We start from the raw sequence: 12,860 nt of genomic DNA, 5'->3' as shown, positions 1-12,860 counted from the left end.
ATAAAAGTAACGAAAAATAAATTTATTTGCACATAAATACTTATCTAGGCGTGCGCACACACTCAAAAAAAAAAAAAAAACTCCTCATTTAAACATCATGTGGTTTATTTATTTATTTTTTATTTTTTTATCTAAGAGAAAAATTACAAAATTATCATAGCTTTATTAAAAGTATTTATCTTTTAGGATATTTTAAATTATTTGCACTTTAATTTTTGTCCCAAACATATATATATTGAGTTATAGATTGATCCTAGTTGATTAACTCAATTACTCAAGTTGATTAATTAGTCAATATTACATGCAAATCAGATTAAGGCATAATCAAATCACTAAACTAAATAGAATCTAGTGAAAAATAAGTCATGAGGATTTTATCACGATGGAGAAAAGTTTTGCAATAAAAAACCCCACTGGGTGAATTTCAAGTCACTACTTTTGAAGGATCCACTAATCAAGAATTAAGAAGTTACAAGTACAAGGAATCTAACCCCAACCGACCTATTCCAAAGTACCTACCTACAATAGAATATATTGACCTATACTAGTATCAACTCCAATACTTAATTATACTTGTTATTGTAGAGACTTCTCTTTTACACGGATCCTAGTATGTGACTAATACCACAACAACTGTTGATTGCTGTTGCTTTAGTAGAGTTCTTCATTCCACGCTTGAAAGATCCAGAAGTAGCTAGGCAAAAAACCCTAAGGCGCACAAAAAATTAGAGCAACTCATATTAAGCATCTATCTCTCGGTGTCTCTCTATACATTAGATGACAGTTGTTAAGTATATCTTTTATATGTTCTTGAACCCTAATACACGAATCCCTAGAAAGCCTTGTCATCATGGGTTGAAAATTGATTTTGGAATTCAAAATACCAGAAGCTTGATAGATTGAATGGTGTCGATGAGGTATTGAGGTTCATTAAATTTTGATAGATTGATAGGTATCAAATAGGTATCGACATTTGTAGTTTCAACCTTTTTCCTGAGTAGTTTCTTGAGTATTCTTGTGTCTTCAATAATACCACTTGTATAATTGTTTAAAGGTCTTTTTGAGCACACTAAAAACTAAGACTCAATTACATATAAAATGTCTTTTGTCTCGGGATATGCCAATTTACAAATATTACTCCCCCCTCCCCCCCCCCCCCCCACACACACACAAAGCATGATTTAGATTTTAATTCTGAGCAATACTATCAACATAAACTATTTGAGTCCAAATCTTCTGTCCCACTTTTCCTGTTCTATTCTATACTCCACAAATAAAAACTTGCCACGCGTTCACCTAATTAATTAAATACTATCATTATTGACTTTTTAATGCTACGGTTATTAATTAATAGTAGTATTTAATTAATTAGGTGAACGCGTGACAAGTTTTTATTGGTGGAGTATAGAGTGGAGCAGGAAAAGTGGGACAAAATATTTGGACTCAAACTATTTTACAACATTTTTATAAGCAGTTGATTGATGTGGTAAGTTCTTATTGGTTCTCATCTAAACCCACTACTAATAATATATTTTTATTTACCAATAATGAACTACTACATTAGCAATTTGTAAAAAGTAAAAAAATTGGTTTTGTCATTTTCTTTTAATTTTTATTTTAAATGACTTGAGTAAAGAATGAGATAGAAAATTTTTCATTAATTAAATTTAAGCATTGATTTGAGCTTTATTAATATATTGAATTCAAAATAATTAAATATAAAATATTATTTTAAATCCATAATATCACAAATATTTTTTCAAAAAAACAAAATATCTACAACAATTAAATTACAAAGTCACATACACCAAAATTTTTATATTCTTTCTTATATTAAAAATATATTTCTTACTTTTAATAAAATAAAAAAATTGTATATCCAAAATGGCACAAAATATTTTAATCTAAAATTTAGCTGACACAACAAGGTGTCTTTCTTATTTTATGATACATTACATGCCCTATAGATTTAAAACTCAATAGACACACTAAACTTAAACATTACAAGATGAAACAAACCCAAACTTTTTTGTTGGGAAGAGAAACAAACCCTAACTTAAACATTACAGCATATGATCGTGTGGAGTGGGCTTTTCTGCAAGGCATCATGATTAAATTGGGGTTTCCAGAGAGATGGATTCAGTGGGTGATGGGGTGTGTGACTACTCCCACATTTTCCATTCTTATTAATGGAAAAGCATATGGCAATATTCGTCCATCTAGAGGAATCCGGCAAGGGGATCCTCTCTCTCCATATTTGTTTTTATTATGTGCAAAAGGATTCACTTCATTATTACAGAAGGTAGAATTGGATGGTCGTATCAAGAGAGCTTTAGTGTGTAGAAGGGCGCCTAGAATCTCAAACCTCATGTTTGCAAATGATTCTATAATATTTTGTAGAGGCACTGGTGGAGAGGTTGAGGTTATTAATGAAGTCTTGCAGACCTATGCAATGCTTCTAGACAATGCATTAATATGAAGAAATCTTCGGTCTACTTTAGTAGCAATACGCAACAAGGACAAAAAGCAGAGATTGTGTCAATGTTGGGGGTGAAGGTGGTAGAGAGATTTGAATCATATTTGAGGCTGCCTACTTTGGTGGAGAGGGAAAAGTATCCAACTTTTCCTATCTTAAGGATAGAGTTTGAAAAAAATTACAAGGGTGGAAGGGCATGATGTTATGAAGAGCAGGGAAGGAAGTATTAATATAGGCAGTATTAATAAAGACAGTTATACAAGAAATTTCTACATACACTATGGGGGTATTCCTGTTGTCGGTAAAATTGTGTGAAGAACTAAATGCTTTATGTGCTAAATTTTGGTGGGGACAAGTGGGCAATAAAAGAAAGATACATTGGAAGAGTTGGGGGATTTAACTCAACCCAAGGATGTTGGAGGGATGAGATTTCGGGATTTGAGGATGTTTAATTATGCGATGTTAGCAAAACAAGGCTGGAGAGTAATGCATGATCAAAATTCCTTTTTCTTCAAATGTTTCAAAGCTCGATACTTTTTGAGATGCCACTTATTGGATGCTATTGTGTCTCCAAATTGTTCCTTTGTATGGAGGAGTATTATGGCTCCCATGCCCATTTTGAGAAGTGGATCTTGCTGGCAAGTGGGAAGTGGGGAATCCATTAAAGTTTTGATGGATAAATGGATTCCAAATTATCCATCAAATAGGGTATTGCATCCGGTACATGAGGGTGAGGAGGATTGGAGAGTTTCAGATCTTATTGATTTGGAATTGCATGAATGGAGACGAGATATCATTATGGAGAAGTTTAATAGGGAGGATGTAGAGGCAATTTGCAAAATTTTTCTAAGTCATAGGTGGGTATTTGATGTAATGGCGCAGCTGCATAATAGGAAAGGGATTTATATAGTCAGGTTTGGGTACCATGTGGCCAAAAAGGTGCTTAGGGAGTGGGTTGAAAGTTTGACAGGTGCAGGGCAGCAAGCATGAAGCAACTGTGGAAGATTCGAGTGGCAAACAAAATGAAGGTCTTTACTTGGAGAACTTGTCATGAGAAATTTCCAACCCAAGTTCATTTGGTGAAAAGAAAGATTATTAGAGATAACACATGCCGCTGCTGTCAACAAGCTCTAGAAACAGCGATTCATGCTATTTGGGACTATCTAGTGGCCTAAGATGTGTGGGCTAGTAGTTCAACCGTGTTGCAGAAATGTTCCACTAATTTTAATGATTTTATGCAGCTATTTAAGGTGCTTATGAACAGGTTGGATGTGGCTGGGATGGAGCTCTTCTTGATTCAGGCTTGGACTATGTGGAACCAAAGAAACATGTTGGAGCATGGCGAACAGATGAAGGACCCACGGTGGCTGAACAGAAGGGCAGCAGAATATCTTGAAGACTACAAAAAGGCACAAGAACATTTGGCTATTTTAGTGGCAGCACCAAGCAGACAACAATGGAAGCCTCCTCCACAGAATCTATTTAAGCTTAATTTTGACGTAGTTGTTTTCTCGGATTAGATATGTTTAGGATTTGGAGCAATAATCCGGAACGCACAGGGAGAAGTGATGGTCGGGATGTTGGTGAAGGGACCTTTTGTGCGAAACAGCGAAGAGGCAGAAGCATTGGCATGTCGAAAAGCACTGATTTTTGCCATGGAAGTTGGGTTCTTAGAGATTGTAGTTGAAGGTGACAATGTTACTGTGATGAACACCATTTCAGATTTGTCTTCTCATAATTCATTACTTGGACATATTACTAAGGATATTTGGTTTTATCTTAGGGGAATGTAGCATGCATCAGTTAGTTGTATTAAGAGGAGGGAGGGGAGGGGGGGGGGGAGGGAATATGGTGACCCATTCTTTAGCTAGGTACACAAAGAATCTTAGTGATGAAATGTATTGGATAGAGGATTCACCACCAGCAGCGGTGGAGGCTTTGTACCATGACTCTTTGCTTATTAATCAAAGATTGACTACTTTACCTTTTAAAAAAAAAAAGGATCAACGATAAGGAAGGTGTGGACAATTTTGAATAATAATAAAAAAAAAATGAAGGAAAAATTCTGGTTTTGTATCTCATATAAAACACATAGCGGAAGCAACAAACAAAGATCTATTTCATTCATGATTGATAACGTGCACTATGTAAATTCAGAATTTAAGAACAAGATGGCATACCTTGGTGTGGAGAAATTCAAAACAAAAATTAGAAGCACTTGAGAATACTTTTAATTTTCACTACAATTTCACTTTATGCCCAAGATGTGTGGTCTCTCAATCAGATTTCAAGGGAGAATGAAAGTGTGTCTCACACTCTCTCACACACCGTTTCTTATTTTACTAATAAAAATTCTGTATGTTTCTCCCTTTATAACTAACTGATTATCTAATTGGGTTGGCCTATTGGGCCTTTCCATTTGAGCTTTAGTGTGTAGCTTGGAGTGGGACCAATAAGATACTAGCTCCAATGGGCCTTAGTCTTTTCCATCAACTCTTGACAAATCCAAAGTTACCATTAATTATATTTAATACCACTATATAAATATAATTGCACTCTAGGCCTTATTAATAAATTATATCCCAAGACTTTATTATACATGCAACCCTTTCATAAAATTTTCGTAGTAATACAAAGTCATAAATGTAGACTGCCACTTTGTAAATTACTACATCTTATCCTTGAGTACCCGGTTTAATCTTTTAAAGTTATTCATTATATATTTATGAAATCCAATTTCATAAATATATACTTTAGTAATTTCTTATTATAGTGGTTAGGCCTAACTCTCTGAATAACTGAACCCATTAAACTTATCTCAAAGGAATATTTTATATCTCCATTAAGAGACTATGAATTTCATCTTGAGAATATATGTTCCATCAACACTAAATGTGACTACCTAACATACTGAGGTTTTGACCGTCACTTTAGATCTCACTCCTAATATATCAAAGCAACTTACACCTCATGATCAGGTCCATTATTCTCTTAGGATTAAGAGTTCATGCAAATAGAAGTCGTGAGATTTATTATTCATTTGACAGTCATTAGGAGAATAATAAATCTCACAGCGGTCCTGTTCAATATGTCTTAACTCTTAAAATATATCAACATATCAAGTAGAAGTCTCCACTTCCATGATAAAGACAAATCATCTTAGTTGATACGTTATAGTCTTCGCAGATGAAATGTCTAATTTCATCACCGACTACGAACAATAAATTCTGAGTTTACAAAGAACTTGTGATTTACATCTTCTGTAACTTTTCACATAAATTATGTACAATGCATCTCATGGACTATATGATAATGTCTCATATTCATGTTACCATTATTTTAGATAATAATAAAATAACTTTATCAATCACAATATTAAGTCATACATCATGTTATACATTATGTCATACATAATGTCTTACATAATATCATACATAGCATTATACAATAGGATTTAAGGGCACTAATCCTAACAAAAAAACATTACAACATGAAACCAACAAAATTAACCATAAAAAACCACACAAATATGATAGCACTTCTAGATTTGGGACTAACCATTAGTCTACTCCAAACCAAGCATTTTCCTGAACCGCCCAAGAAGCTCATAAACCTTCTTCTAGTCAAGAAGGGTCTTGGCGATAGTCTCTTTCTATGTACACCTCTTAGCCCATGCAACAATCTTGGAGCATTGTGCCTCAACTTTGAAACCCCCTAAGGTCTCAATAGAATAGAACCAGGTGTAGAAGGGGATAAGAGTAAGGTCTACATACCCAAATCTTTCACCCCCAAAGTAAGGTTTGTCACCAAGTTCCCCCTCCAATATCTTATAGGTTTCAAGGAATTCCTTCTTTGCTACCTCTAGCTCCTCTCCTTTTATGGTCCATACCTTCCTTGATACTTGATAAGCCTACGTACATATTCCACTCACATTCTATTAACACTTTCCATAGATTATAAAACAAGATGAACAATAAGAGTAAATTCAATAATGAATTTCAAATTACGTATACCAGGCTAGACGAATATTTCTTTAAATCTTTGCAAGGAAGAAGACCCATATAAGATGTTCTTGATTGCATGTGACATTGAGAGGGAGTACTTGCTTCTTCTTAATGGTAACATGACTATTGGACTCTATTTAGAAAGAAACATAACAACCTACTAGACTCCAATGAGACGATCTATGGATACAAAACAATTTAACACCTATTAATGTGGTAGATTGTTGTGTTAAGTACACAAGTGATCAATGAGCCATATAAGAACCTTTAAAAACTTGTCAACCTAACAAACACTTACTCAATGTTACTCTTCAAAATATAACATGAATATTGGACTCTCCTTGGTCAATCAAGGTTGGCTGATACCTTTTGCTGGGCCAAAAAAGTGCTACCCACATTTGTCCTATGCTCTCCCACAATTTTTTTTTTCTCTAATTGAATCGAACCAACCTCTACTAATCCCAAATTATAAAATTTTAAATATGTAGCACCAACAAAAGAAATAAAAAAGTGACCACAAATATATGAGACACTGCGTAAGAAAACCTTCCAATGTTACACATATATTCTACTTCTTTATTCTATTCTATTTGAAATCATGCTTTTTACCATTTTATTTATTGCTTTTAATAAATTTATTTTAGGTTCTACTTTGTCAAATTTTTTCTTCTTCTACTTTAATCAACTCACTTTCTTACTGGTAATCATTCAGAGAAGTTAAGAAAAATAAATTTTTGGATAATAACATATAATGAAAAGAAAATGCACAAAATGTACCTTTGTATCAACAAAATCAGCCCAGAACCTGGCTTGACCTCTCTGGTAAGGGTCAGAGGGCAACAATGGAGACTTGTCATTCTAGACCTCATCTATGTACTGAACAATGACAACAGACTCACACATTGGTTTCCCGTTGTGGATAACAACTGGGATCTTCTTGTGAATGGGATTCATCTCTAAAAGCATAGGGCTCCTGTTGTCATTCATCAAGTCCTCTTCCTTGTGATAATATATTTGAATCGCTTTTACATTTCTAAAGAGTTTTGATTGTTTTTTTCAGTAAAATATTTTCTTTTTGACTAAATTATACATCACATAATTTTAGTTTGGACAAAGTTTAGCAACAAAATTGGTTGTAGCCTAAGGCTATAATCTTATTCATCAATATCTTTTTATTGGAAATGAATTTTGACAAATCCACTGTTAGATTACATTTTCTTCTTATATCTTCCATATTTGCAAAATTTCTATTAAATTAAAGATCAATAACTATGTTATAAATAAATTTTTTAAATCGTAAGTTTTTGTAGTTTAAAATTATGCATAAAATTTAAGCTTATAAATTATATAGTAAATAATATCCAATTGGCACAAAATTTGATGTGTATTAAGAACATAAAGAATATGCAATTTAACGGTTAAATTTTTAAAATATGTAGTAATGTGAATGATATTGAGTAAAATTGTAACCTTAGATTACAACCAATTTTGTAACTAAACTTTGTCCTTTAAGTTTAATGTCGTTTTTATTTCATCTCATAGTAAAAATTTATTTTTTCCTATATTACAAGCTTTTCTATCCAAGTTGGTTGTTAAGGTAGCAGTTAAAATTCACATAAACCTGTCATACAATAGGTCCAATCATATCATACTATATTATTATTTTAATTTATTTATGTCACATAAATTTAATAGCCTAAAAAAATCAATAATCTCAATCTACAAACATATCAACCACCACTGACAACACAAACCTCATTGCATTTCTTACAATCACATCTAGCTCAACACTAATAAGAATCCTCAAAACTATGCCCCTATCAAAAGTAAACCATTAAATAGTGAAAAAAGTTAACGAATGTCTTAATTAAGGTATTGATTGACAAAACATATATAGGAACTTTTTATTAGAAATGAATGTCTAATATAAGTGATACAAACTACATTGTCTTTGTATAATATTGCCAAGCTATCTTTGATAAATGAAAATTCACATCGTTCTTAAATATGTTGAATTGTTAATCTCAACTAAACACATTTTCAACTTGCTTCATGTATTGCAACAATCCCTATGCGAATTGTAGAAATAGCATATTGTTTACTTCTTCTTAAAAATAAAAGCATATTGTTTACTTAATAGATCTCCATGAAATGCAAGGTGGCCATAAGTGAACAAATAATATTTTGTGATTGGCCTCTACATGGATTAGAAATATGTAAAGCATTAACAACAAGGGGGGGGGGGGGGGAAATTTAATTCACAACTATAAGATTGTGAAAATGTTTTATGTGCAGTAATATAAGTAGTTTCTTCTATATGTTTGAATTTTTAGACTCCTTAAACCACAATTGGATTAACCTAGTTAACAAGCCAAGTTATTACTTAGTCCACATTCCAGATCTAGGTTAATACAATCATATAATTATATCAATGTAAAGTGCCGAATATTAAGAACACAATGATATGATGACCCAAGAAAACCAAATCGGTAAAAAACTTAGAGAGGATTTAACCTAGCTATCCTTGAGGTAAACCTGAATCCACTATGAAAGAATCGAAATTTGTACAATAGCGACTTAGACCACTAACATCCTATTGCTACCCACCAGTAGAAAACTTACTGACACAATCACGTGCAAACTCTGAGACCATAGACTGCTTCTTTCTTGGATTCTCCAGCAAGTACAAACACTCTCGCTTGTGTATCTTTAAGCTCTTATGGCAGCAACTGAATGATCATCAAGTTCTTTACATAATCTTGATTCTTGATAACCCTAAGTATATGTGAAGGTAAACACCTCTAGATCTCACAAGAGATTCACACATACAACATAAACAAAAAGACTCTAGAGAGTTTTTGGCTACAAACCCTAAATACAAAAAAGGAACTCTCTTCTCTCTCTTAGAAGCCTTTAAAAACGTGTTTAGGGTTTCCTTTATATAGTGGGAGAAGTAGATTTGAAAACCTAATCCTTAATGGGCTAGAATTGCTGTTTGGGCCGACTTCAAATTCTGCAAAAAATTCCTGATCCACGATTCTCGATCGATCAGTCTGTTCTTCGATCGATCGAGCCGTGCAGAAATAGAACAGTATTTTCCTGCAACTACTCAATTCCAAACTTACAGTATCTTACATGGGTGACATGAGTGTATCATTTTTTTTATCTTTGTTCACTACATACGGTAATGCTTTCTATTTTTTATTTTTTATGACCATATAATATACCATAGACAATTTTTTATTTTTTCACAATATTTTTCAAAACTTGCTAAGGTAACAACTTGTTATTGGAACAGATACATGAAACAATCACTTATGCCACTTTTGCAATTGTCCCAATCACAACATTCTATGTTAAGAGTGTAAAAAATATTGTAAAAAGTTGAAAGTTTGGTTTCCTCGGATTGTTGGTACCGATACTTTTGTATACACTTGATGGCAAAATGGTAGAGTTTGAATAAGTCTGATCTAAAATTTAGCTCACACAACAAAGTGTCTTTCTTATTTATGATTCGGTGCGAGCCCTTTAGATCTAAGGTTCAGCAGAGACACATCATAGTATCTTACAAGTTAAACAGTACAATACATTCCCTCTAGAAATGCTCAGCAGACACGTCAAAGCGTCACGCAAGCTAAACGGACACTAATGAAACAAAACCAAACTTAAACATTACAAAAAACACAACGCTATTACATAGCCATCCAAAACCATCATATGCTCGCACTTCCAGATTGAGGCCTAATGGTTCCTCGAAACATACTTTTTCCTTGTCTGAGCAACAAACTCAAGAACCTTCTTCGGGTCATGAAAAGTCTTGGCCACAGCCTCCTTCTGCATGCACCTCTTAGCCCACGCGATAATCTTGGGGCACTCCGCCTCTATATTGATATTGTCTAAGACCTTGTAGGCATAAAACCAGCTGTAGAAGGGGATAAGAGAAAGGTCCACATACCCAAATGTTTCACCCCCAAAGTAAGGCTTGTCACCAAGCTCCCCCTCCATTGTCTTTAAGGTTTCAAGGAATTCCTTCTTGCCTGCCTCTTGCTCTTTTCCTTTTGGGCGCCATATCTTCCTTGAAGCTACATAAACCTGATTTTTCCACACATTGTATTACTAGGATGAACAATGACAGTAATGAATTTCAAATCAAGTCTACTGGGCAAACTGAATGTTTCTCTAGAATTTAGCAAGTGGGAAAGGCCCATAAAATATGTTCTTGATTGTATGATAGAGAGAAACTACAGAACTCTCCTAACTTTTATTTTAATTAGTGACTTACACACAAACGAATGGGAGCAGATGTAAGAGACTCTTGAATCCACAAGGAGAACTACTCTAGTAATAAAAGAAATTCTTAAAAAACTTTAACCGAGGAATAATAGATTTCAATTTGAATTGAAGGCCAATATAAAAGCTCCATATCTCAAAAAAGTACCTTAATTTCAGGAAATCATATTTGAGATTTTTTTTTTTCCGGTGAATTCTCAAGATGATGCAGGACAGAGTATGGGGTTGCCTTTTATCCACTGTTAATTTAATTTAATTTTTAAAAAAAATTTCAAGTAATTTTCTGAATTTTATATTTTAGGTTGTTATTTAATCTTCCTCAAATATATGAAATCCTTGGTGAACAACTTAATGGATAAAGAACAAGATCCAGTATCTTAGACTACTTATCAAATGATAAAACTCTAGGAGTTTTAAGATTAAGTCCAAATTCACAATTTTTTTTAATCCCAATATTTTATATAGTTTGATAGAATTATCAAGTTCTTTGGTTAAATATTTTATACAGTCATCTAGCATGTCTAATTGAATCACTGCCTTGACATGACCTACAAATTAGTAAATTATAATAGAATCTATAAACATTCCAACATAACATTTTTAAAAGAAATCTAGCGAATCCAACCTCAGAAACATAAACATAAAATATTTCACGCAGTATTAAGTATTAACTGAACATTAAAAAACTATAAAAAAAAAAAAAAAAAAGGTCAAATGTATGAGACTCAGATACAAATGAAAACCGAGAAAAAGAAAAACACAAGGAAAATAAATTGTACAAAAGGTACCTTCTTATCAACAAAATCAGCCCAGAACCTGGCTTGAGCTCTCTGGTAAGGATCAGAGGGCAACAATGGAGGCTTATCATTCCAGACCTCGTCTATGTACTGAACAATGATGAGGGACTCGCACACAGGCTTCCCGTTGTGGATGAGAACTGGGATCTGCTTGATAATGGGGTTCATCTCTAAAAGCAGAGGGCTCTTGTTGCTCAAGTCCTCTTCCTTGGACTCATACTTGATACCCTTCTCAGCCAGAGCAATCCTGACCCTCATTCCAAACAGGCTAGGCCAGAAATCCAACAGAACCACCTTGCCCGCCATTGTCACAGAACTCTAGGTGTTGAAGCAAATGAGAGAAATACAAAAATAAGTGTGAGATAGTGCAAAGAGACTTGGAAGAGAGCGTCAATTTATGGTAAGGGGTTGGTCAGGCGTAGACTTACTGCCGGGACGAAGTAGGACTTGGAGGCAGGGCACAAGTACAAACCATTCTTTTTTTTGGAAACTCCAAATAAGGATCAGTATTTATTAGTTGTTATGGAGGAGTAAAAAAATAATTTAAGTTATGGATTTAAATTAAAATTAATAATAATTTACTACATATAATTTATTGTAAAAATGTTCTCGACGTAGCACTATTTAATTAATTTTTCTTTTGAGTGTCTTGTATGTTGTTAGATGTGTGTGGGTGTTTACTTAGACTAATTAGAACTGCTTAGGAATTTATTTTATTTTCAGTTTGTGTCTTGCGTGGGTTTGTTTTGGAGTGTTGTTTGGGCTTAAGTTCGTTATTGGTAAATTTTATTGTTGAGCTTGTTAAATCTAATTCAAGTTTTAGATCAATAAAATTTTTATAGCCTTTAAAAAGATCGATAATATTGTTAAGGGTGAAAAATTGTAAATTTATTGAAATAAATTACTAAAATTAATACATATATATATATACACTAAAAAAATTGAAAAAGGGGGAGGAGGGCAATTGGCCCCTAGTATTAGTATAGTTCCGTCACTGCTTACTGCTAGTGCTTTTTTTTTTTTTTTTTTTTTTTTAACGACTGAGAATAAGAATGCCATAAAATTTACTTAATATAAATATACTTATTATAATAGACTAGAATATCTTTAGTCATAAGGTAAATATTTTAGTTATTATTATATTTAGTACCAAAATCAATTTTTTTAAAATACTAAGTATTTCAATTTTTTGAACTTATGAAATGATGGTTACTTGTATCAGTCTATGTAAAATAGTATAAATACAAATCTTTTATTAACTAATTCAAAAAATTATATATATATATATATATA

At 33.0% G+C, this 12,860-nt stretch overlaps 1 protein-coding gene and 1 pseudogene across 1 annotated transcript; both read right to left on the bottom strand.

Moving 5' to 3' along the window:
- Window positions 1–6,041: 6,041 nt before the first annotated feature.
- Window positions 6,042–8,239, bottom strand: LOC142616172 (putative glutathione S-transferase; annotated as a pseudogene).
- A 1,717-nt stretch (window positions 8,240–9,956) lies between these two features.
- Window positions 9,957–12,035, bottom strand: LOC142615379 (glutathione S-transferase U19-like). Its single transcript, XM_075788128.1, has 2 exons — window positions 11,559–12,035; window positions 9,957–10,572 (listed from the first exon to the last, which is right to left on the bottom strand). The coding sequence occupies exons 1-2, from the start codon at window positions 11,871–11,873 to the stop codon at window positions 10,222–10,224; spliced, it is 666 nt and encodes a 221-aa protein (XP_075644243.1). The 5' UTR covers window positions 11,874–12,035; the 3' UTR covers window positions 9,957–10,221.
- Between the last annotated feature and the right edge of the window lie 825 nt (window positions 12,036–12,860).

This window comes from Castanea sativa, chromosome 11 (genome assembly GCF_040712315.1).
Source record: "Castanea sativa cultivar Marrone di Chiusa Pesio chromosome 11, ASM4071231v1".
NCBI lineage: Eukaryota > Viridiplantae > Streptophyta > Magnoliopsida > Fagales > Fagaceae > Castanea > Castanea sativa.
Note: the sequence above shows the minus strand (reverse complement) of the source record. Positions and strands in the feature narration are given on the sequence as shown.

Excerpts from the sequence above, each read along its gene's own strand:
- LOC142615379 (XM_075788128.1), bottom strand. The coding sequence starts at position 11,873 with ATGGCGGGCAAGGTGGTTCTGTTGGATTTCTGGCCTAGCCTGTTTGGA. Across the intron at positions 10,573-11,558 it reads CTGATTTTGTTGATAAGAAG|GTTTATGTAGCTTCAAGGAA; the intron begins GTACCTTTTGTA and ends TGGAAAAATCAG.